The 26,681-nt window shown below is 41.5% G+C and overlaps 1 protein-coding gene across 1 annotated transcript in view; it reads left to right on the forward strand.

Annotated features, from left to right (window-relative positions):
- Positions 1-26,681, forward strand: part of lig1 (ligase I, DNA, ATP-dependent) — a 58,091-nt gene that overhangs the window by 21,972 nt on the left and 9,438 nt on the right. Inside the window, exons 15-24 of the mRNA XM_033649950.2 lie at positions 2,970-3,069; positions 3,284-3,369; positions 4,302-4,417; positions 7,369-7,464; positions 13,314-13,424; positions 15,629-15,700; positions 17,812-17,956; positions 18,545-18,627; positions 19,358-19,510; positions 25,562-25,615. Coding sequence (XP_033505841.2) covers positions 2,970-3,069; positions 3,284-3,369; positions 4,302-4,417; positions 7,369-7,464; positions 13,314-13,424; positions 15,629-15,700; positions 17,812-17,956; positions 18,545-18,627; positions 19,358-19,510; positions 25,562-25,615 — 1,016 coding nt within the window. The remainder of the gene's footprint in view (positions 1-2,969; positions 3,070-3,283; positions 3,370-4,301; positions 4,418-7,368; positions 7,465-13,313; positions 13,425-15,628; positions 15,701-17,811; positions 17,957-18,544; positions 18,628-19,357; positions 19,511-25,561; positions 25,616-26,681) is intronic.

Genomic DNA, 26,681 nt, shown 5'->3' on the forward strand with positions numbered 1-26,681 from the left:
TGTAAGTGATAGACGATAAATCTACACTCCTTGTTCTGAAGTTAACATCACGCTTCAACAGTCAGAGCTAGACAAGTGAATACCTTTCAAAGTTGAAGTACAGAATCCCTCTTCGTGTTACAGTCCCACTACCACACCTCAGCAGGGAAACATTGTCCGTAAAAACACAAACAAGACAGGAAGGAAATTCTAAAAAGGTGGTATCTTTGGAAGACATAATGGGTGTTCCTTGAGACTAATTTCCCTGACTTTTAAATGGAAGTTGAAACTTAGACTAATTAACTAGTCTAAAAGTAAGAAAACACTCAAATCAAAATTGTGCACAAATTCTTTAAAGGTGCTGTATGTAAGAATGTGGCCAAAACGGTTACTGCTCAAATTCAAAATACTGCCACGAGTCGTGTCCGCCCCCCCCCTCCCCTACAGATTTGAGGTTGCTGGACAGCGGCACACTGGAGACTGATTTGTTTGCCCACGGGCGGCTGCCGTGGCGCCACGTCCTTGATCTTCGGTTTTCCAGCAGACCGTTCGAGCAAGTCCGGCTTCTCTGCTGTTAACGCTGTTGCCGGCTGCTAATGCTATGTACCGGGACACTGCTAACGCTGCTGCCGGGATACAGCTGAGGAGGAGCCGGCTGCTAATGCTATGTACCGGGACACTGCTAACGCTGCTGCCGGGATACAGCTGAGGAGGAGCCGGCTGCTAATGCTATGTACCGGGACACTGCTAACGCTGCTGCCGGGATACAGCTGAGGAGGAGCCGGCTGCTAATGCTATGTACCGGGACACTGCTAACGCTGCTGCCGGGATACAGCTGAGGAGGAGCCGTTTGCTAATGCTATGTACCGGGACACTGCTAACGCTGCTGCCGGGATACAGCTGAGGAGGAGCCGGCTGCTAATGCTATGTACCGGGACACTGCTAATGCTGCTTGCCGTGCTGCTGTAGCTCAAGTCGTAACTGTAACTGATGCTGAGACTCTACTGACTGCGTGACTGGTAGACGGCGGTGGGTGGTGCAACAGGCCAAAACACAAATTTAAAACATAAACATGATTTGCGGACTGTAAAAATGTTTTTTAAATGTGAATATTCTGACTGTACTATTGTTGTCGGTGAGATCAGTATGTTATATGAACATTATTCCTTAGTCTCTCTGACATATTAGGATGATTTTACTACTATTTGCTTTAGATTTCTTACATATAGCTCCTTTAAGTTAAAACATTATTTGAAAAATAATGCATTCAAGAGCCATTTGAAATTGTTAATCACACTTTTCAAAGTCCAAATCATATTTTGAATGTCACTGAAATGTGGGGCACTTTGCACCATGCGTTATCAATATTGCACATAATCCTACAAAACATAACAGCTCACTGAATTAAAGTTAATATAGAACATTTATTTACTGTCTATATAACATCCCGACTCCCCTTCATTCAAAAACACACACCCACTAACTCAGTAACTCTTATGCATGAGCGTGCATGCAAATTCACACACACACACACACACACACATTCAGGCTTCTTAGGATCTCCCATGCATCCAACTAATGACAAGCCTGAGCATCTCTCTTGTTCGGCCTAGCAACAGCGCAAGCGTGTGTGAAGGCTCGGACATACATACAGACAGACATGAGATGGAGGGGGGGGGGGGCAATCGTTGATAATCAGAACCCCTGGTCTTGCATGTCGATTGAAACTCCTTCCCTTTTTCGCTGCGTATCTTAATACTAAGTCTACCCATTTCGGAATTCTGGTGCCGACTAGCGAGGATAGCAACATTTATTCATCTAGTCGACTTATCGCATACATCCAGAGTAGATATGCACTTTAATTGTCAAAGTCAAACCACTGAAACCTCATATTATTGTATTGGGGATTTTGTCCCCATCTCTAGAAACCATGTCGTTTCACTTAGTTTACTTAGTTACATTACATTTGCTGCCTTTTTTACGATTTTATTTTGATATTTCTGTACTTGTTGCATCACGAAATCATTGCTTGAATTGAAATAAAAGAAACAACCAGGAAGTCGCTCTAAAGGAGAGGAAGGTGGACTTTACTGAACTTTTATTTATGAAACACTTGTTAACACCGTGTTAAAATATTCTCTCAAACTCTTGTCATGAATATTCATGCAATAGAGCTTTCATAGACCAAATTTGAGACGGTTAATGTACAAACCAAACCACGATATGACCAAACGTGGCTCTCTAAAACACCAACAAAAAGGCACTCTTGTGGTTCCTAATTGGGGGTTTGAAATTGACACATCTTCTCACCAATATGCTAAATTCATCAGTTCATTTCAGTTTTGACAGTCTTTTTCACACCACCTGCTTTCAGCACTGATCCGACCTGCTCTCACCAACACCACCTACACCAAATTAAATAAATTCATCCTCGACTTATTAGTATTCGTGGCTTACTCACGACTGGAGGTATGCTTTAATAAGAGTCAATTAGACCAGAGGCTCAGTGGGGAAATTTGCATTGATCTGTGGTCTGGTCTGGAAATGTTTTTCTTAGCATTTTTATTTATTTATTTAACCATTATTTAATCAGGCAGATCAACTAAGAGCAAATTCTTTGTACGGCCGAAGTGGATCTTTACAATGAATAATTAATTTTAATGAATAAGCATTCTGTCATATTTATATTATGATTATTAATGTTTATTTGGGAAACATGATGTTTAATTTGGCCTTCAATCTTCCGTATTATCTTCACATTTTAACCACGGTCGGACTGAAATTAAATCTTTAGGTTGAGTTCACCCAATGTTGTGTACAGCTGCACGTCAGTGTTTTCCACAAGTAATTTCTCCACTGTGAGTCTTGTAAATTTCCTGGCCTTTGAAGTTCCTCTGAACTTTTATCCAACAAATGTTCAGTCAAACAAATGTTCAAACACTTACACAGATCTGTTTGAAATGCATTTTTTTTCCCGTCCCTCCTTATAGGTTTCCCTCCCGCTGTGATCGACGCAGGGAAGGGGATGAGTACTGAGAGCAGGCGGGCGTGGATCGAAGAGAAGAGTCTCATTCTCAAACAGACTTACTGGTAACTGAAGCCTAAACAAACCCCCCTCGTTTAACTTTGCACTCTGTCCTCGGCGCCACCACAATGCCTCATCCACCTTAAGCTCCGTCCCTCATTCTCTCTCACTTGCTCTGCTCACTTTAATTCTGGATGATATTGATTTCTTTTCTTTTTTGTTTTTCGTCCCAAATACCCTGCTTCATCTCCCACTCACTCCCCACGCTCTCCCGTCCAGCGAGATGCCCAATTATGACGTCCTTATGCCCGTTCTGCTGAAAGAAGGCATAGACGAGCTGCCCAATCACTGCAAGCTCACTCCAGGTAAGCAACCAATCAGGAGGCAGAACTGCTGTAAGATCCCAATTGGTGACTGGTGTGTGTTTATTGATCCACTCAGTGGAGGTGAGTCAGTTATTTTAGTTGAGTCATTTATCACAGAAAGATAAAAGATACCACTAAACCAAGGATTAGCTCCCAATTACACTGTTGTCAAGCTATTTGTGATAAGGAGCCTTGGCACCAAGGTAGAAAATTAATACCGCCATCTGAACATGACTAAACTGGGAAACAAAATTGGCCGTTGTTGGTCAGTTAGACAAATCTAGCAGCTATTCTGGCAGGTAAACAATCGTTATTCAGAGGGCTGTTCACTTCTGAAATGTGAGCTAGTTAAAGGAGCTGGTGGATTTTTGGGCAACTCCAGCCAGTTTGGACAAAACGTTACTGTCCTGTCATATCTGGTTCTGTGAGCTCCAATTAAAGGAATTTGTTTGGTATGTTTCATTATATCTCTCCTCTGCTGCTTTTGAAGCTTAACTTAGCAGCGCAGCCCAGGGGGATGTGAGTCAAAGAACTTTAATATTAGGGCCAAATGAGAATGCAAACAAACTCATTTCAAGTGTGGTTTTGTCGTAGAAAGAGTTGTGGGTGTGATGCTGATGTGTCATGTGGGAACGTGCCATTGAAGCAGATTTCACAGCTTCTGGGTTTTGTTTTTTTTTTCCTCGCAAATGGATCCGAGATCTGCCTCACTCTCATAACCTGCAGGCCTGTTAGTGAGTGCCCCGTCCCTCCTCCTCTCCACAAAGTGACAAATGAAGAAAACTTCTCTGGGCGAACTCGCAATTATTTTCCCAACTGTTTAGAATTCATGAAAAATGCATGACGATATTTCTTTGTGTTAGTTGCTTTGGTGTCCTGCTGTTTTTGTACCCTTTCTTTGTTGCATTCTTTCACCACCTTTCCTCTCCCAGGTGTACCGCTGAGACCCATGTTGGCTCACCCCACCAAGGGTGTCGGCGAGGTGATGAAGAAATTTGACGAGGCGGCGTTCACCTGCGAGTACAAATACGACGGAGAGCGTGCACAGGTGTGTGTGGATGCGTGTTTGTGTGCCTGTAGCCGATGAAGTGACAAAGTGCAACTGTTTGTTTTTCTTGCGTTTGGCATCGAACATATGCCTGCTGAATTTTGTATGCATATACCTTTCGGCTGTGTTCTTTGAGTATGAGGTATTGCTGTTTTGTGACTCCCGCTGCGTGTCGACTGTGTGCAAAAATGGGGTTTTGGTACAGTGTGTGTATGTGTGTCTGTCCCTATTCTTTTAAGATAAACAGTAGTGCTGCTTTCGCCCTGGGCCTGTAGGCAGAGAAAGCTACTTCTGCCATTGTGGACCAGGGAGAAGGAGGGGGTGCGGTGAGAGATGGGGAGAGGTGAGGAAAGAGGCTGGAGACAGTGATGGCAAGACACACAAGAGAGGGAAAGGGAACACGGAGACAGAACGGGAGACAGCAGAGGGGCTGAGGAAATTTCGAGAGAGAGAGAGAGAGAGACGTAAAGAGACACAGCAAGAGAGAGATTGTAATGTAAACCCCTCCAGCTGTATTGTTAATTTTGGACAGTCATGCCAATAAAGTGCCTTTGAACTGAGTTGAATTGAGAAAAAGCGAGATGAGCAGAGAAACAGAAAGAGAAAGAGAGAGAGAGAGAGGGAGAGAGAGAGAGAGAGAGGATAGAGGCAGAGCGAGAGAACCCCATGACGTCCTCCTCTTCACTCTCCCTCTCACTCTCTCTGGTCTCACTGCAGTAGAGGTTACCTCTTACAGCCAGCAGAGGGACTCTTGGTACACCGCTCAGTTAAACGCTCCCCGTGTGTGTGTGTGTGTGTGTGTGTGTGTCTTTGTGTTCAGATTTTGTGAGACGCCATAAGAAAGAGCACATCTACGTGTGTGGCATTTGATGAATCAAAATAACTGCATGTATTCATGGTAGTGTGTGTCCCATCCAATCATTCATGGAAGTGATTGTGTGTGTATTTCTTTATATTTTATGAGTGTATTTATCAGACGATGCTCATTGATCAATAGAACAGAAAGAGCAAGAAAATGTAAATGAGCAGGAGTTCGCCTATTTGTTGTCCCTGGAAGTGTTGAAAATGCACCGTAAAATGGAATTTAACAACATACCTTGTAAAGTTAATATATAGAAAGTACAAACATTGTGCACAAGACGGTACAGCACGATAATCCCACTGTTAATCACATGTTAGTGGGATACAGTCACATTTAGAAATGGCAAATTATTAAATAAAGAAAATAACAGAGGATAACGGGACAAAATAATGACTTCTCATATCATATGGTGTACATTTTTAGTCACCCAAATCTCCAGCTGGCCGGTAAAGGAGCGGAAAATATACAGTTCTTTAACACCTAATTTCTACTTGTCATGTCAGTGCAATTTATTGACCAAACAACTAATTGATTAAGCTAGAAAATAGTAAACAAAATCTTAGTTGCAGCCCTGGTATGCTGATCAACCACCAACTCACCCTCTTTTCACCGACTCAGAAGGAAAAGGACAGAGCGCACCTTCAAAGTGAAAGGTTCCAGCTTCACCTGTATTCAGAAAACCATATTTAGATACAGAAATGATCTTTATTGTTGCTGTCAGATTGGACACTAAAGTCCTTAGTGATTGTTTACTGCATGTACAACACACAAGTCGTGAATAATTTTTAATTTAATCGGTTGGGGTCCAACTTGTAGTCTGCCAGGTCACAGCAAGTTCGCCTGATCAAACGGCTGTGTCCAAAGGTTTTCCATCATTTTGACAGATTTAGAACACTGAGGGCAAGTTGACATAACTTAAAGTAATTCACACCCCTGTCCACTTAGTGGCATGTGCATATTAGCTATTGTCTAGTCTTATCTTTGATCTCACGTGCATGACCATGTTGTCTAGCTGGCTTTCGCCATTGCATTGATAAGCTATTGTTACATCCCGTTGTTACATAATGTCACGGCAGCTGATTGTCCAATGTTTCTTTGCTTGGTTGATGTCTCTTTTCTCTCCATGCGCTTATAAACTGGGGTGTAGTGCTGCAGTATACAGCGGAACAATGCTCTGCCACGCTTTTCCTCCAAGTGAAGATATAGAATATTCGTAGTTTGCACGATCTGTTTGAAAGTAACATACATTCTTTAAGCGCTTAAAGATCCAATCAACTCTAAAGTGTATGTTGTTCGAGCGAGCCAATATAAACAGATGGAGTGGGCAATGTTGTCATGTTGACATTTAAGGTATGTTGATTGATTAACGACTTCAACTTACATATTGAGTAACAAAACATGCCACCTTATGAGTTGCTGGTAGCTTCCGGAAGTAGCCTTGTAGCAACACAGTGAATTAAATGTGTTCTCAGTCTATAGCTGCTAACTGTTGACTAGTAAAGATGAAAAAGCAATAAAATGTCCTTTAATTTTATTGTTATAGGTGACTAGTGTATGTGAAGTTGCCATCGTAGGAACAGGGGTTACGTAACCTTCAAAACGAGCCAAAACTTAACTGTGCACGCAGGACGTAGATGCACTGCAGTACTTAAACATACACTACTCTCCGTCTTAGAAAGGCATAATCTATGAGCTTGTTTTGTATATTAATTATTGAAATATGAAAATGAAGGAATGAAAATTAAATGCATCTTATCATCACTTATAGAAATTAAAATGACATGTCATTATAGATTATGACGGAATTTTTACACCCCTGTCCGTCAAAATGACAGACAATGAGAAGGTCTAATGCCACCTCTGAGTCTGGTCGTGACATATTGTGCACTGGCAGTGAATTTAATTTCTTGTCTCCTGTGATTAGATGGCTTTTTCTGTCTTCAATATGTGTATCATTCACACATCCATCTATCAGACTTTATAATCCAGTCTCAGCTTTGACTTTCAATATGAACGCTGACTAGTTTGAATTTTGTTTTTTTGATTTTGTGTCTGCTTAATGTATTGTGCTTTTTATTTCCCCCCACAGATTCACATTCTCGAGAATGGCGAGGTTCGAATATTCAGCCGCAACCAGGAAGACAACACCAGCAAATACCCCGATATCATCTCTCGCGTTCCCAAGGTAAAACACTTGAACACATAGAGCGCTGCAGCTCAGCCCTGTGGGAGAGAGGAGAGTCAGTCTGAGCTTTGATTGTCAAATGAGGGCTTTTACAGTGGTGCGGATAACAACGGCACACATTTATTTCTCTTTGCTCTTGTCTTTCATTTTGCCTATTTTTCACAACCTGTCTCTCATCTGTCTGGTTTCCATGTGCCCACTCCTCCTACCTGACACTGTCTGTCTCCATTTGAAACCTCTCCAAGTTTATTTGTTTCTTTGCTTGTCCTTACCCTTTCTCGTCCTCTCGTCCCCCTTCAGTTACAAGAGCTCCCACTGGCCATTTCCTTTCTTTTTTTTTTTAATTTAGAGAGATGTCTGCTGAGGATGGAAACATGAAACCAGCTTGTCAGGAAACTGCATCTCTCTAACAGATAGCAGAGACACTGGTTGTTTAATTGCAGCTGTGGGTAGGCTTGCCAAATTAGCGAGCTTCTGCTTGCGTGGGGAGAGAGGAAGAGATCACCAGCACCTGAAGGTTTGGCAGTTGGCCTGGGGTTATCTGAGCACGCTCACTACCTTGGCGCCTGCTGTGTGTTTTTCTGCTTTAGTCAGGATCTGCAATGACTTACCAAAAAAAAAAAAAAAAAAAAGCTGCTCTCTCCACTCACTGCTATCTCGTTCACTGTTGTTGTTGTTGTTTGTGTTAAGGTTGTCATGAGTTGTCACAGATGACACTTTAGAATAGTTTGGAAGTAAGATACATGTTGACTCTATTTCCTCGTTTACAAAATTGGGTGAAGATGAAAGGGAGAAGAAAAAGGTGCAGGAAAGGAGGTGTTAAGCAAAATAACCAACATGCAACTTGCTGACACGGGGATGTTTTTTCATGCGCCCAGTATTGGCATTTTTTCATCTTGCCGCTCACTTTTTTTCATAGATATCCTCCTTATTTATTTGTTTACTCATCACTTCTACAGCGCTATCAGAGCTGTGTTAAATTATAGATGCTTCTTGTTCACGTTAAAAGCTTTCCACTGGTGGGGCACTCTTGTGGCTTAGAGGTTTAAGGCACTGACTACGATTAGCAATCCCCCTGGTTTGAGTCAGGTCAGGGACTTTTGTTGCATGTTGTTCCCCATCTTTCTCTCGTTATTTTCTGTTATTCCTGAACTGTCATCTTTCTAATAAAAGCATAAAAATGCATACTAAGCAAGTGGCATTCTCGGGCTGAAAAATGGCCACTTGAGGCTGACTCCAGAAGACAGTCAATCCCCATAGACCCCCATGTTAAAATGCCCAATTTTAAGGCAGAAGAACATGTTTACAGCCTGGTACAAAAACAGTTTTGGGCTTTATAGCTAATTTTAACACTAACGACAACGGTACAGGGGGTAATATAATATTATATAAAGCTCACCCGTTTAAATGTATTAAGGCTTAAAGTTGCACATAATTAAGAGCGGTCTGCTTTGAGTGACAGGCTGTCTGCTGATTGTGTCCTCGGCTTCTATGTCTAATCCATGCCTTGCATCTCAACGGTGCCAGACTCTCAGCCACAGTTGGTCACATCTGGCTCCACAAATGCCAGAATGCCGAACTTGAGGCTTCAAAAAATGAGACGGGGACAGTGAAGGACAGGCCAACTTATGAGAGAATCGCCAAAGGACTGACCAGCCGTGGCTTCCCTCTAAGTACGTCACTGTTTACGTCATATGCTGAGCTACACATTTTGTTACTTGCTCACGCCCCCCCACTGCCCTGAAAAAGGCACATTCTGTATAAACAAAAATAGGTAGGCGGCATTTTGCCGCACTCTCCGATTTTGTTTTAATACTGCCAATGCTGAACAAAGACTGATTGGGCTTTCCTGCAAATTTGCACAATTCCTGTTTAAAAAGGGCTTTTGATACCAACGGGAGACTTTTATCATGAAGTAGCCACAGGATATGCAATGTATTTGTCATCCAGTTAGCCTTGTCCGTTCTGCCACAGTTTGAAAAAAGTTGGTCCTCACAATAAGATGGAATTATTTGGCATTATTTGTTGAGTGGATGAGTTGTTGATATTGCTGTGGTGAAGAGGAAAAAGCCAGAGAGAGATTTTAGAGATGCTCATTCTGCAGTTGGCGGGAACACGCACTCCTCATTCAGGTAATAGGCTTCCTTCACCTTGCCCTGCTGTCTTGTGGAAAAGCAACGGCTCTGTGCCAGCATGACTTGAACGGCTGCGGTTGCTCACAGCTTAGCTCAGCGCGAAACCTCCCCACACTATTGAGAAACAGTGTTGGGTCATGCCAGCAAATGAAAAGTTTACTTTTTCAGTGCTACTTGCCCCTCCTTTCATTTTTATCTTTCTTTCTGTCTCCCTCACACACTGTATCGCATCATTTCACACAACATCTGCCCTCTCAAGTCTCTCTCACACTGGCTTTCATCTCTCTGTTTTTTTGCTCCTTCTCTTATCAGAACTTTAAAAGCTACATGGCTCTTTGTCTCTCACTCTCACCTTTATTGCACTCTCTGTCCACCCGTCTCCTTCTCATGTCTCTCCGTCTAATCATCTCTCCACCCTTTCTTCTTCATTACTTCTTGATGATACCTGTTCGTTCCCCTCACAACTCGCTGCTCTCTCTTCACCTCTCTTTCTCCTCACTCTTGTCTTATTCATTCTTGTCTCTCCCTCTTCCTCTCATCTTTTTTCAGCACTTTGATACCGCCTGCCTGCAATTTTACCTTTTTTTTTGGTCCATCTCTCTGCCTCTTAAACCTTTCCCCTCTCACCACTCCTCTGCCTCTGCCTCTACACTCCTTACATACTCATTCTTGCTATTTTTCTTCATTGCCTGTCGATGCTCCTGACTGCTGTCTTCTCTCACCTTTTTTTGTTTTTGCTTTCACTTCCTCTTTATCCCCATCTCCCCTCTCACCGTTTGTCTTTTGCACCCCATTTCCACACCCCACCCTCCTTTTTAAAAACCTTTTCTTTGACTGTTTTCTCTTGCTCCTCTCCATTCTTCTCATTCTTTCTACACTCCTTAACCCATATTTCTTGTCATTTGTTTTGCCTCCCTCCTTTGCTGTCTCTCACCTTTCTTTCCCACCATTAAGTCACCAAAACTGCAAGGTTTCAGATAAAAAAACAACAGTTAAACAGTGAGAAGTTTAGGTGTTTGTGCTTTATTTGCATGTCTTAAGAAAGACCCAGCATTTCTAAGCAACGGCATCATTTTATTTGATATGAGCTTGAAACAACTGTCTTGTGCTTATTTAATGTGTGACCATTAATTTATGACATTTAATCTTCCAGGATTGTGCTATGAAAATAGCCCATGTCAGTTGTTTTTAAATGAAGCTTTCATTAAGGAAATCGATTGCTTATCATAAACATGGCAGACAATTGATTAAAGAAATTGCTTAAATTATAATTTGCATTCTTTAATCCCGACATCGTGTTGTCATGGCTGCGTCTGTGTGTGTCAACACATTCTCATCAACACAATACATGAACAATGCCTGAGTGAAACTTCACACTAACCCACATTGCCTGCATAGAGGAGATGGTCTGATTAGATTTTACAGCACCTTGCTGCATTATTTTGCATATTAATAAGGGAAATCTCATTTTCCCGAAGCCACCATAGCACCTTTATGCTTCTAATTATGAATTGATATTAATACATTAACTCATTAATATTAATACAAATACATTAATTAATGTATTACTTAGCCTAATGACCTTGTGGGTATAAATGGGTCTGTTCTATATATTTGACTGTTTCCAAACAGCCTGTCACTAGGCTTGCCACAACAGTCAGTGTTACTAGTGATACACGGTGTGCGGGCTTACCCCGATAACGTTTCACACCGCCCCCACCGCCTCGGCTCTGTACAGCAACAGCAGCAGAGCCGCAGCACAGATTAGCAGGAGTCAGATTTCACTTATCACCTGACAAGAAATTTGACTGATAAGGCCTTGGCGGAGGATTTGGTGTCAAAGCAAAAAGCAAGAGTTCCTATTTGGCAATACTTCTGATTTGAACCCAGTGCTAATAGGGAACCTGATAAGATAAATTAGGGAAAAGGAGTTGGTTAACATCGCTATTAAGTTAGAGATGTGGAGCCTGTCGCCTCCAGCTCTTCATCTAACAGCTCACTTTGGTTGCTGAGTCTTCTATTACTCCTGCAATATTTCAAACTGAGGTGCTGTCAACAAATGCTGAAAAGAAAATTGTCTTGTTTTGTAGATGCATTTTTGACAAATGATAGCGGTCGTGCTAATCTTACTGACAAACAGATTTCATTTCCTGTGACTGCTTCACAGTAAAAGTCTACTTGTGTTTTGCCAGTTAAATGTGTTTAACATGAAGTTCCAGCAGTAGGAAATGTTTGGCTTATATTAGCAGTAGCTTAAAGGCATACTTCACCCACAAAAGGATGTGTAACAACAGCAAAATAATAAACCAAAACATTGGTTTACAAACTCTTACACAACTCATGCAGCATAATCCAAGTTTCATTTGTCCAGTCGTATGCTCAGTACTTCCCAAACACATGCATTTTTGCTAAAATACCTCAATATTGGAGTCTGGCTTTAAAGAGAGCACGGGTAAGTTACACTTTCAGTTCAGTTTCAAATAGCAAGGTTTTAGCGAAACTGCATGTGTTTGGGAAGTACTGAGCATACAATTGGATAAGTGAGACTTGGATTGTACTGCATCAGCTGTGTGAGAGTTTGTAAACAGATGTTTTAAAATAATTTTGCTGTTGTTAAACGTGCTCCCCAATCAATCACTAAATCACTATGTTCCCTGTTTTCCATGGAGGCATGCGAGAAAAACTGTTTTCCTTACAAATTCAGGGTAACACGGTGTGACTAACTGATATACAAGTGGTCATTTTGTGGGCTAAGTGCTCCTTTAATACAGCACTCCACAGATATTGATGAATATCTTGTCGTGTAAATTGTTCAGTGGTGGGAAAATTTACTCACTAACCTGTTACCTCTAATGTGTCTCTTGCTCTTAACTCTGATTACCATTCAGATCTCACTCCCTAATCGGCCTAGAATCTGGTTCAAGTTGTACATTTAAAGCGTCCTGGTGGCCCCGAATCAACTAGGATGCAGGAGATTAACATCCCTAAGCATCACACGTAGGATTTGGTGGCGCAGATAATTAGCAGCCGCTCTGTCTGATCTTGAAAATCAGAGGTGATGGTCAATATTATCTGCCCATAGCTGATTTATCCACAGCCTAAACCCTATCAGAGTTTCTTGTGCACATGGAAATATTTATCAGCTGCCAAAGCCTTTTAATTAATGCAGAAATAAAAAATAAACTGCGAAACAAACTGCAAAACATCTCCGGTTAAACATTTGGCTTCTGGCACAACGTGGGCATCCGACCAAAAGAGGGGGTGTGTTTAACACTTAGGTAGCTGGTTGAGTAGAAGAGATGGCAGCAACAGACATGGCTACTCGAGAGTAATGATAAATGTAGTGTGGAAAAAAAAGTTAATGTGTTGACTTCCAAAGCATTTGGCAACAAATTGAGGGCAGCTGCGGGTCCTGAAACAGCCTGAACATGCCTTCAATTTGATTGCCTGTGTTCATGGCTCTTAAAAGTTGAGTCTTGTACTGAGTATAAATCTCCAAGTTTGCTGTATTTACTTCAATGCAACTTCTTGATGATCCTCTGATTGCTACAGCAGATGTTGCTTATATGCAGATTGGCAAATAACATCATCTGGCTTTTTTTTTTTTTTTTTTAACCCCAAAAAACCCTCCTTATCTTACTACTAATTGTAATCTCTCATCTCTTTATTTATTTACAATTCCCTTTTGCTGTATCCATATTATTTTTCCAAAAGGTGAAGAAGGATTCTGTGGTATCCTGCGTCCTGGACTCTGAGGCTGTGGCCTGGGATCGTGAGAAGAAACAGATCCAGCCCTTCCAGGTCCTCACCACCCGTAAGAGAAAGGTATGGACTGAGAGGAATATAATAAGATGAGAGGAGGATGAATGAAATGCTTGCAGTGTTAAAAAGGTAGAAAGTCAGAGGTGATGGGAGAAGAAAAAAGGAAGTGAAAAGGTTGGACAGAGAAAACAAGACAGAGATAAAGACCAGGAGAGGAGAGGAGAGGAGAGGTAGATAATGGAGTGAAATGATCCGGCAGACGGAGGGAGATGGACGGAGGAAGAGCAGACAGAAAAAGGGGGAGATTGATAAGTCGGAGACAGAGGAGTCAAATGGATCGAGGAGAGAGGAGGGGGCTGTGAGATTGCAAATGTCAGCGAGGTGTTTTTTCAGTTTTGATCAGAATAATGGCCTCTTTCCACTACACCAATCACATTAAAGCGAATCGGCTCCTTTTACCTTGTCTTTTTGTGTGCATGATGACACCCTTGTAAATTAGGAGAGGAGAAATGAGAGTGCCAATATGAAGAACGTGATGATGGAAATGATTATCCTGATGATTTTTTGCCAGATAGTGTTACCGCCACTATGAAATCATGATTATTTGTAATGATGGTTTGATGCACAAACTGATTGTACTGCCCTTCTGGCATTTTGTAACAACATTCCCACTGTTATACTACCAAGAGCGTTCATGCTGAAATTAAATATTTCAGATGAGGAGATGAATCCCGATATGGACTAATTAAACATCATTAATTGGCGGAGGGGAAAGTAATGAAGAAGAAAAAAGGAGAAGGGGGATAAATCAGGAGAAAAATCATTCAGGTTTGAAGACTGCATAGGTTTTTGTTGTAGACACTGGCTTTTTATTTTCCTGATCACATCCCTTTCTCACTTTTTAAAATATCCTCAAATTCTACAAGTGTGTTCATTACAAGTTAAAATCAAAGTACATTCAAACAAAGCCTAATTATAATGCAAGTGCTTATAGAATGGACAGGTAGTAACAGGTGGCTCCACAAAAACTCACATAATGATCGGTTGCCCAGGTGTAACTGCCAGGTTCGATAAGTGGTCTCGATGCTGGATTTGAATTCAATGAAATGCTATCGAACCCCATTTCTCGTTATACTGCAGTGACCTCCTGTTTGCATAGTCCGGTGGTTCTCAACCACAGATCCGGGACCTTCTAGGGTCCTTATGAGAGTCCTCAGAAAAATGGGGAATTGTATATTTTTACAATTTAATTAACTATAGAAGTGAGTCCAGTGTGAGCTCTGTGACTCTGATCAAAGGTTTCACTTCACCCTGACTGTTTTCTCCTCAGCTGTAGCTGACAGCTGAAAATCTGGTCTTAGTCATATCTAACAACCGAAATCTTTTCCGATGGAGGTCCCTGAAGCAAAATCTTGTCAAATGGGGGTCCATGACCTCAAGTGTATCAATTTTATAGGTCTGTGACACGAAAAACATTGATAACCACCAACATAGTCGATTGCTTTACAAATGTTTCTTAGCAACTGATTTACATGTTAAAGTTTTCACCAGCTCAGACATTTCTTAAAGATGCCCTGTGGAGTTGTCTTGCCAACAACATTTCTGTTTTCCTTTTTTTGGATCATTTTTAAAACCTGCATTATTTACATCCATGTTTACTTGCTGTCAGTCCTCTTCTTCCCATCTTTTGTTGTTTTGATGGTGCAACCTGATTTTAGTAAATCACCAGTTTGAAACTGTTTTGTAGCTAGGAGGGAAGGACGTTACACACAAGCATGGTAATGGATTTATGAATAGCTGGTGCAAACCAATCTTGAAATTCAATATCTCTTCGGTGTAGTTATAGAAAAGTCATGGAATTTTACATCAGGGCCACAGGGGAAACACTGTAATGTGGAGTGGCGAGACCAGAGACTGGCAGGAGTAAACGAGTGTGGAATAAACAGGATGAGGTGCAAGAGAGGTGAGAGCAGGAGATGGAGAAGCAGAAAAGGTGAGAGAAGGGAGCCGAGGAGCAGGAAGTAATACGCTGGAAGGGAAGGATGAACACAACGAGGAGGCGCGGTGCTGTTAAAAAGGTAGAGGGGAGACTGGAAGGCGGGGTGGTTAACTTTCAAGATGAACGGGAGAGAAATCAAAGAGCTCTTTGTAACAAGTCCCAAGGTTGGATGTAGCGATTTGTGAATAAGATGCGTCTATTTGCATATTTTTGTCAAGGGAAAAAATATTAATGTTGTGTGTGTATGTGTGTTGATGCCTCACTGCAGGACGTGGATGCTTCGGAGATCAAAGTCCAAGTGTGCGTGTATGCCTTTGACCTCCTCTATCTCAATGGAGAGGTAAGACCTGCTGCTGCTGATGAGGAAAATATTATCCAGAGATCTCTCTCTACGCTCCTGTTGTCATTTAAAACCAGCGTGCCTGTGTGTGTGCGTGTGTTTATTGTTTGTGAACGTGCCTGCGTGCTCGTCGCCCCGCTGAGATGCTGACAACGTCCCTGAATGCCAATGATGGTGCTACTGGAGGCCGTAACTAGATAATGATTGTAACGCTCATTGTAATTCCAGCGGAGTGTGGCTGAGTGTGTGTGTGTGTGTGTGTGCGTGTGTGTGTGTATGAGAGAGAGAAAGCCGGTGCCTTTTTGAGGCTGTCAGGCACTATATGTGTGTGTGTTGTGGGTGGCAATTTTGAATAGGTGTGGGATTGGGTGTGTGTATGTTTCCAACCAAATAATACACAATTTTTAAGCTAATTTCCTGAAAGTCAGCCGAAGAAAATGCAAATCAGCGAATGTTTCCATCAGCCAATGCCATGCGAGAGTTCCCAAGTGGATGCAAACAAAATTACAGAATTAAAAGAGCACCAGTGACTCTTAAGTTGTGCCATTTCATTGCTGCTTCCCACCTAATGTGGCATTTATGTAAATTTTATGAATTAATTTGTCTCTGTATGCACATACTTTCTCTTTTTTTGGCTGTTGCCCTTTTTTATTCATTCATTTATTTATTTATTTTTGATTGATTATCTCTCTCTTTTTTTGCTATAACTTTTGACTGTTCAATTCCCCGTGCACTGCAGTCATTGTCACTGCTAACTCTATTGTTGGCTCGGGGCGAGGCAGTCTTCGTGTCCCCCTGCCAACACTCAGCCAATCATTAGGGGCTGCTAGTAGGACTACAGCTGCCCCTGAGGATACCAAGGTCATGTCCTTGGTACTATTTTGGGGAATTTGGCAGGTTTTAAGACCAGAGGAGAAGTTACACAAACATTCCACATGTTGGTTATTTACTATCACAGTATAAGGTATTACAGAGGTATTATTATTATCGGTTACAACGGCCCTTAAAGGAAAGAAAACAGAAGGGTTTTTCGGGTAAATTAATGCTTTATTATAATTGAAATGTGAGTCTGATAGGCAGTCAAGGAGGAAAGGAGATATTCACACGCAGGTGCATTCTCTGTCTGGTTGCTTTTTCCCCCAGAATACCATAGATGGGGCAAATGTACACGGTATGATAACTGTCAGTTTTTATACCACGGTGTACCATAAAACGCACTGTGTACCACTGCAACCCTAGTGCCAGAGGCTGTTAACCCTCTGCGGCGAGGGCTCTGTCTGACTGACCAGAGTAAAACAATAAGGATTTCCCAATGGCCTGGGGCCACTAAGAAGTTACGCTAGACCTGTGCAACAGGGCCAATGCTCGAAACAGCAAGCAAGCGTTGTTTCTACATCTGCTCTACTACAAGAGATTTAGCTCAGTTCTGCCTGTGTCTGTGAGAGTGCGCCATGTGACGGCAGACACAGGCAGGCTTGTTTAACTCATAGATTAAATGGCAGTCAATATAAACAACATATGAGTTGAAACACAAAAGAAAATCACTGCATATGCCTGGGTTGAGAATGAATACACATGTTAAAGAAGTAGCGTAGCTGAAGAATAGCTTGGTGTGTAGCAAGTGTTTGGTCGAGGTAGAAGAGCTCAGAGCAGAACACTTTTTAATATCTGTTTGTTCATTGCAGCTTATACCGTTACTGCAATTTGAAACGTTATCACATTTTGAACGTTTTCCTCATGTCGTTCAGCCCTAATGCCCAAATATTGGCAACACCTTGATGTGCATGGGCATCACTGTCCTTTTTCCCACCTACCATAGGTGTTTGGAAACCATAGCGATTGTGTGATCTGCTGGTTTGAGACTGTGCCTGTGTGGTTGTGTGCAGTTTGTTCAATGCTGTCGTGACTGTGTGTCTGTGAGTATACTCTGAGACTGTGTGTTTGTGTGTGTGGGTAGCTAGCTGGGATGGCATTTCATCCTTGTCATTGCAGGGCTCCAAGCTATGAAGAGGAAATGGTTGTAATGATACACAGTTTTGCCATTTGTAATGATGTGTCTGTTTGTGTGTGTGTGTGTGTGTGTGTGTGTGTGTGTGTGTGTGTGTGTATAGTCCCTGGTGCGACAGCCGTTGTGTCGGCGTCGGGCTCTGCTGAGAGAAAGCTTCTCAGAGGTGGAGGGGGAGTTTGTGTTCGCCCGATCCATCGACTCCGACAACACCGACGCCATCGCCGAGTTCCTGGAGCAGTCTGTCCGAGGTGTGTGTGTGTGTGTGTGTGTGTGTGTGTGTGTTCATGATTGTGCGTGTTCGGCTGAGACACACTTTTTTCACTTGTTTTTCCTTCCTGCTTTCTCTGTGTGTCTTGAACCTTTTTGTGTGTGGGTGTGCTGCGTGAGAGTTTCATTTCATTTGTGTCCTTGCCTGCTGCCTTCATGTGTAAATTGCGTGAGGTGTGGGTGTGTGTGTGTGTGTGTGTGTGTGTGTGTGTGTGTGTGTGTGTAGTAGTTGTCTGCTTGTTTTCCTGTCTGCTGTCTTTTTGTTTGGCCTGTATGTTGGTTGTATTGTTTGTGTGCTACAGAGACAGAACCTGTGAGTTGTGTAATTGGATTTTCTTGACTCTGTATATGAGAAAGAACTTAGAAATGTGTTCCCCCATGTGTGTTCCGTGTGTATATGAGTTATATGTCTGTGTCTCTTTGTGTTCTAAACCCTTTTTTTTGTGTTTGTGTTTGCAACTCAGAAGGAGACAAAGACTTTCCATGTATCTGAAAGATAATCTGTTCATTTCCTTTCTGCACAACTAGAATCGTGTTTTGGTGTGTTAATGTGCGTGTGTGTGTTGTAGACTCCTGCGAGGGCCTCATGGTGAAGACTCTGGAGAAGGATGCCACCTATGAAATTGCCAAGCGCTCTCACAACTGGCTCAAGGTGTGTGTGTGTGCGACACAGTTGTAGCTCACATAGGCTTTACAAGCACCATTGGTAAACGTGGGCATGCACTGACCCCAATGCATATGTGTTATGCAGATGAAAAGCATATGTTCTCTTACGCCACAAACACATTCAAATGAGCCACCGTTTATGCAACGCTGACTGTATAAAGGTCCTCATTTTCTTCTCTGTGGGTATAATATTTTACCCTTTCACTATTCATATTCATTTAGGGCAAAATACAGAAAATAGAATCTTTTAAATGAAAAGCAGCTCTTTAGTGAAGGAGTTTTATCAACAAACAACTAAATTAAATAAAAAATGACAGCCCTTCACCAGGATAAAGAGCTAATACCTGAACTGTGAGGGTAACATTTCCAAATCACCCGAGTTGGTAACAGTCATCAGTTTTAACATTTTCATACACATTGATTTCAAATTTCTAGAGGACAAAGAGGATGTTTTTCCTAAGACCATTAGCTTTTCAACAATTTCTTGCTTCAGGTAAGAACTCTGACGGGTCGCATTGTTAATAAATGACATTTAATTTTGCCCTCTGGCATATAATTTATGCAAAGAAGATTTGTACCCTTTTAGAAGCATAACTGATTCAGTTCTGTTAATACTGAGATGCATTTTCAGCTTCAGTAATGCATATTTGTTTATTATGCTTTATCATGAAATCTATATAGTAATGTCTTTCAAACGCTGCCGTGCTCCCCCTCAGCTAAAGAAGGACTACCTGGATGGGGTGGGTGACACAGTGGACCTGTGCGTGATTGGTGCCTACCTGGGAAAAGGCAAGAGGACAGGCACCTATGGGGGCTTCCTGCTGGCCTGCTACGATGACGAGAACGAGGAGTTCCAGTCCGTCTGCAAGGTGAGTATCTGTACAGTGCATGTTTCACAGGGGTGCAGCGATAAATCCGACGCACCGTTTAGTAGGTTACAGGACACAGAGTTCAGGGTGTGTTTCACTGACAAATTTTGAATAAAAACAAACTATGAAACTATGATTTATTCCCCTTGAAGCACAAAAGGTGCAATCAAGGTTTCCAAGTTAATACTGTACTTTTTAGAGTAGTTCATCTCATTACTTTGATTGCAAAATTTGCCTAATACAGTCTCCTAAATAATAAAGTGAATCAATCTTTGTATGCCTCCTGCTCCGGCAATAGCCTTGGCAGGTCGTCCGTCAATCCATACATACCATTCTCATGAACTCAGTAACTCAAGAACACATTGGGGGAGTGTTTTTGTTGTTGTTGTTGTTGTTGTTGTTTCAAATTTGGCACAAACGTCCATTCAGACTTAAGCCCAGTTCAGACCAATGATTTCGCGACAAGACGAAACCTTTTTTAACCATTGCAGAGAAAAGTTGCAGCAGTGGGAACTGGCCATCTGAGGTTGAATCAAAGAGTCCGCTGGCCAAGTCAAAATGACCGCAGACGGTGTGTTCGCTTGCTGCGACAGGTGCTCAATCCCTGCTGAGCCCACTTTTTCCATCCTTACATGTGCTGTTGTCACACGGTTGGTTGCTGGGGCTGTTGTTGTATGTGCTTATGCCCTTTCACACACATTTTCACTGACTGATTAATTGGTGCTGGTCCATCTGATGCTCGTTTTGTTTGGTTTTCACCATTTCATCACTACTACAAATGCAACTGTAGCCAGTATCTCACTATCACTATCCTCATTCATAGTTTAAGAAAAAGAAGAAATTATATTCAGCCACAAAATAAGCCTGAAAAGCTGGAAAACAGAATGAAAGTAAAAAGAGTTGTTGCATAGAGGTGATACTCCATCTCATCTAGTTGCATCAGTGTGAACCGGCAGATTTTTAGAATGTTGCAGAATGGCGCGTTGCAAGTAGTTGCATGTTTCAACTTTACTTGTTGCGAATCTTTAGTGTGAACTGGGCTTTGACGATGAACTGATTAGATTTTGGTGGTCAAAGTCACTGTGACCTTGCATTTCTTGAAATGTGGCACAAACATCCACTTTGAGTCAAGGATGAACTAATTAAGATTTGGTGGTTATTAGTCAAAGGTCAAGGTCACTGTGACCCGGTCCGTCGCATTCTCACAATTGTGGTATCTCAAGAACACCTTATTTCTTCATTTGTGCCAATTTCTTCAAATTTGGCACAAATGTCATCTTTAAGTCAAGGATGAATTGAATAGAATTTGGTGGTCAGAGATAAAAAGGTCAAGGTCACTGTGACCTCACAAAATATTTAGCCACAAGTCAGGTATTCATACCCTAATTATGACAAAACCTCACAATGTCTGACAGAATAAAACAAAGTGATGACATTTTATATCCAAAAGGTCAGCTTCACTGTGACATCATAATGATCTGCAAAAACAATCTTCTGGCCATTATTCAGTGCCTCAGGAGCAGAAGGGGAGAAATTAGGTCAGATACTAAATTGGTGACACTAATCCTGGGTGCCCACCTTGAAACTGTGCTGATTGTTTTGATCGTCTGTGCTGCCTTGGAAAGAATTGTGTGACACAGTGATGTTTTCACAGAAATGGATGTAAACGGTAACTGCAACTTGATGGGTTCGCTGACACATACAGTGGCGAGGCAGTAATTCTTGTTGACCTGCAGATCCATACCTACATAAACCCTTATAGATGATTATGTCATTAATTTCTTCATTCTCTGAAAAGTCAAAACTCCAGCAACACCTGTAGTATAACAGATTCACTGTGAGTCCAACACCTTTCAGGTTGCTGCCTGCATCACAGTAGAGTTGCTATTTATACTACAAGTGTTGCTGGAGTTGTGATGTCTTCAGACATTTTCCCTATTTCATGCACTTTGGAGGTAGGTGAAGTTGTGTCAGAAATTTTTATTATTATTTTTTATTGCCTGAAAATTCAGAACCATTCAGACAAAAGAAATTGTTTAAAGTCAGTGTATTTTATTGGACGGATGTCACTCACTGCGGCTTTTGGACCAAGTGGTTCCTCGATGCGGCTGCTTTATTGTTATCAAACAAAGAAAAGGTTCGTACTCACCAACCTGCTGTTATTCACTTTATTTTAATAGTGCACATACAGATGTTTTAAATGCCTTAAATCAAACTGAGTGCATTTCTGAAGATGCCACATTAAACTGCTCAGAGAAACTGATTTTATATATCTGGACTGGACATGCCCATGAACATTTTCAGGCAGTATTTGAATCCTAAAGTTTAAAATGTTAAAATATGTTTTGCCCTGTGACAGTTTATGCGTTTAAAGTTTTAGGAGGCATGACTGATAAAAGTGAGTTAATAGTGTGACCAATCTTCAGCCCCAATACGGGCTATTTTTTAACATATTTAATATCTAGTTATACCCCTGTCGTTTGGTCAACTTGTTTGTAGTCTTTTGTATAATAAGATTTTCAGATCTTTGTATCAAGGAGGTATATAGTGTTAAGTGTTTTCTGTTTACATCTGTTTATAGTGTGTGTGTGTGTGTGTGTGTGTGCGTGTGCGTGCGCGTGCGCATGTGCGTGTGTGTATATGGGCATGTGTGTTTTTGAACTGTCACTTTTCCCCTCAAATCTGAGTCAGAGGAAAATCTTGACATGTCTACAAGTGTGCGTGTGTGTAGGCATGACTGGGTCCATTTTAGTATGAGTGGTAAGCATGTATTGGCGCATGCGTGACCACTTGTGTGTATTTACGTTTGTGTGTGTTTGAGATAATAAGAGCGTGAACAAGTTGGAGTGTGACTTCACCACCGAGCATAAATTCTGTCCTGCACAAACCTTCCATCTCCATTTTTTTCCCTCTCTGTAACTTTTATGTCTTTATCCATGGAAAAGGGATTTAGGGAGCAGGGAGCGCACACACTTTTTCCCAGCACCACCCGCTTCACTTTTATGTACTTACACACATTCACACCTGGGAGCTCGCTGGTACAACCACAGCATTCTGCTGTCGGCCATTGAGCAGCACCACTGCAGCCGAAGGAGGTCAAAGCGCCCGTTAGATTACCACGTTAACTTTTCAGGCAGTGGCTTCCCCTGCTCTCACTTTTTCTTCTATAAATAATAAAATCTTATCGGAGAACGTTTTCACACTTGAGATGACTATCCTGGATAAGTGAGGCGAGGATGGATGTTGCGTTTAAAGTACACAACAGAAGACACCACTTGCTGTGTAAAATGTGAAAAATGTCAGATGAAGAGCTCCTGCCTTTTGTCTGTTATCGATTTTCACATTAATCTCCTTTTGCATGAATAGTTGCTCGCCCCACTGCTTGGGAGGCCTTCTATTTTCAGATATTCTTCAAAGTAAGAGTTTTTCTTTTACATGGTTGCATTTTTTTTTTTTTTTTTAACTTTCAACTAAACAAATGCTGACTAAGCTGCACAATAGAAGGATTCCATCACACCTGTCAGTCAAAGACCTAGTGAATCCAATCACAGCAAGTTTTATTAACTTTGTTATTCACACTTTCAGCTCAGATCTTGGCAGCATTAAGCTGGAGTGTCCTGGCTGGCATTCCTATCTGATCTCAGTTATGTTTGGACAACTTGGCAGTTAACACCTTGTGCTTTCTTAAAGTTGTGTTGGTGCATCACCTCCCCCATGCACAGCAACTTTAGTAATACTTAAAAGTACGCAGAGACCTGCAGTCTTCAAAAACAAGTGCCAAAATCAGTTTATTTCATAATGAACTGGCGGACATGTAGCACACGGTCCCTGCTTCTTTTTCTTTTTCACTCTTCAATGTCAGCTGTAAAACAAAGGCGAAAATCCATAATAATAATCTTGTTGTCCTTGACATGTTAAACTTCGGGAACCCTCAGTCTGAGAGGCTCCACTAAAGCTGAAAGCAGAATTTAACCCACATTTCCATCTCCCAAATGTAATCCTAACTATACGTCCTGCTGAAATGTCCTTGAGCGAGACACGTGTCCTCAGCAGATCCAGGAGCAGCAGTGCTGGAGAACTGCTGCTGTGAAGTTCACTCAAACACAGTTCACAATGACTCCCCTCACAAAGAATGAATGGGAATACTAATAACACAAAAGAGACAATTAGGTTACAGTCACAGCAACAGCTTGTTATTTGGACTCTCATCATTACTTTACTTTCTACAGGTGCCTATTGTATCAGTTTGTTTGGGTTTCCCAGGATCCATAAAAATCACGTAGACTCAAAAGTGGCTCCTTCACTGGGTATTTGGTTGTTATGGGAACTGACATACTGTTATATCAAAGACAGTGGAAGAAGTTGAAACATCAGATTAAATCCCAGTCTGTTCAGCTAAACATAATGAATTCATTAGCTCCCTTTACTTTATTTTACTTTCTCACATGCACATCAAGACTACTCTCGTTTCACCCTTTTTTATACCACATTTTCCAGCATGAATATTGGCTATTTAGTTGACACATTTCTTGTTAAATTATCATGTCTTGGGTAAGCCCAGTATGATGCCTTAGAGCAGACTTTACAGCTTGCTGCTTTTAGGCAGGAATGACTCGAAGCAAAAGGCGTGTAAAAGTGCTCGCAAAAAAAAAAATAAATCAAGAAGCAAAACCCCACGAATCTGAGGTTCATGACAAAGTAAGAAATGTCATCAACAGTTCATCCCCAAGTCAATACCAGTTTTTCCTCTTACCTGTACTGCTGATTAATCAATCTAGATTGTTTTGGTGTGAGTTGCCGGGTGTTGGAGATATCGACTGTAGATATGTCTATTTTCTCTTGAATCTTATCAAACTAGATGGCAGATCTAGTTCGATCTAGTTCGAACTTTAAAAAAGACATTTGAAAAACTCAACAGCAATGTCTCTTTCCAGTAATTATGACTCGGTTACCAAAGATAAACCTTGTCGTGAGCATGTAGGAACTATTTCCTTTCCACCAAACCACTCCCGTCAACCGTATCACCACAGACAAGAATGCATGCATCTACTCATTGACGAGAGGCTTGTACTTGAGACAGTATGAGATGTACACTTTAACTGCGTCCTCCTCAGCTGAGCTGTAACGTTAGCTATCTCAGTGGTGCTAGGTGAGCAAGCAGTGGATTCACATTTCCTTATGCACGGTTATGGTTTTGATGGGTGTAGTTGGGAAGAAAATTGCTCACAACAAGGTCTGTGGATTCGTCTTGAGTAACCTGGTCATGAATTCTGGAAAGACACATTGCTGTTGAGTTTTGCAAATTGATTTTTTTGGAACTTTGAGCACCACAAGCTGAGTGCCATCTAGTTCCATTATATTCAAAAGAAGGCAGACATCTCCACGGCTGATATCTCCAACACTAGGCAACTCACACCAAAACAATCTAGATTGATTAAAAACACTGCAGGTAAGAGAAAAAAACATGTCTGTCCCTTTAAGCCCCAGTAACAAGAAATTAAATTGCAAACAGCTTTAAAAATGTTACCTCTCTGTAAGGCTGGGTAATGAACCTCAGTGCTTGGAGTACTCCCCAAAATGTGTCTGTTAAATTGCACCACCAGTTTGCCTGGACGTGGCCTGGCCAGTTAGATTAAACTGAATGCATTAAGAAGCCATAGTTGAATGAAACACCTCTTAACCGTCTTGTGGTGAGTGCAGCCTCAGGAACATTAAGCTTCTGGTGGACACCTGCTGAATACGCCTTTAGAATACATCTGTGAGCTGGAAAATGCTATATTTGCATGATATACCAGCCTTTCTTCTTCCCTTTCTGTGCGTGTCAGCCCGTTAGGTGATTCTCGTGTCTCAGCGGGTTCAGGTCTTTTGAGAGGTGACATGACGCTTCAGGCAAAGCACGAAGACTTGGTGTAGGGGGGGATTTGCTTGCTGTTCTGTGTTCTGCTGCTCGCTGCCAAATGTCTGCTTTCTCACCATGAGGGAATATCTCTATGTGTATATCTGAGCGTATGTGTGTGTGTCTGTGCCTTATCTCTTTTTCGTCTCTTCCAGATCGGGACAGGCTTCAAAGATGAAGATCTGGAGCAGCATTACAAGTTCTTAAAGGTAACGTGTCACAGCCTGACTGTCGCACTAACTTGCTCGGTAAAAATAATCACAATTCAACAACAAATTGTTTTCCTGCATTGATGCCTTCATTTTTTAAATTCATAACCAGGGTTTTTAACATTCTGCAGCTACAGGTACTTCATTTTTTCCATTTCTTAAACTGATTCAGAGTCAATTTTGAGGTTAAAAGAGCCAGAATGAGTGTGGCCGAGGTCTCTGGGGGCCTTTCATTCTGCAAATAATCATTCCCTCATTTAATTCTTCATTCATTCCAACTCTTCAGATATAAATGGAGACTTTCATACCAAAATGAGATGGACAGTGTGCAAATACACTTCTAAAATACAACCCAAATACTGCAGTCATTTATTAAGCGGCGCCTCCAGCTACCTTTAAGTTTCCAAATGAGAAAAGTCATAGAAATAAGCTCAGGTGCTCCAGAAAATATGCCACCTTCCACCCCTTGCTTGTCCACATAGTGTCTACTATTCGAAACATGACTCATTTTGCCTAAAAGAAACTACCATAATATAAATAATTTGCCTTTAAATCACATATTATTTCCTTGCTCGTGGAAAGGTTTTAGCAGAGCTCATGAAGCACTTTTGTTTCACCAATCAAAATCTGCATTTGGAGTAACTGTGCAGGCGTGCTCTGACTTTGGGTAATGAATTGCTTTTTCAATTTACATTTGAAGAGGTTCGTTCCAGAGCAGCAGAGCAACAGCATTTGAAGAAATTGACAACTGCTCTCTGAAAATGATAGCTGTTGTGAGAGTCAGAATTCATTCGAGTACTCTGTTGACTTTATCAGCTAAATTTAGACCCGCTTTTACAGAAGTACGAGCAGAGAGGCTTAAAAACGCAGTCATCTGTTTATGAAAGCGACTAATTGTGAGATAACATTCACTGTACAAACCTGCTACACACTGTGGTGTTTTGAAGTAGAATAACCTTAAAGTAATATTTTAAAGGTTAAGGGTGTAGACTCAGTGGTACAAACTGCTGCACAGTGCAGAATCACAGTGAAGCAGTGATTGAGAAAGCGGTGTAACCTTTTTTTT

Source organism: Epinephelus lanceolatus, chromosome 12 (genome assembly GCF_041903045.1).
Source record: "Epinephelus lanceolatus isolate andai-2023 chromosome 12, ASM4190304v1, whole genome shotgun sequence".
Lineage (NCBI taxonomy): Eukaryota > Metazoa > Chordata > Actinopteri > Perciformes > Serranidae > Epinephelus > Epinephelus lanceolatus.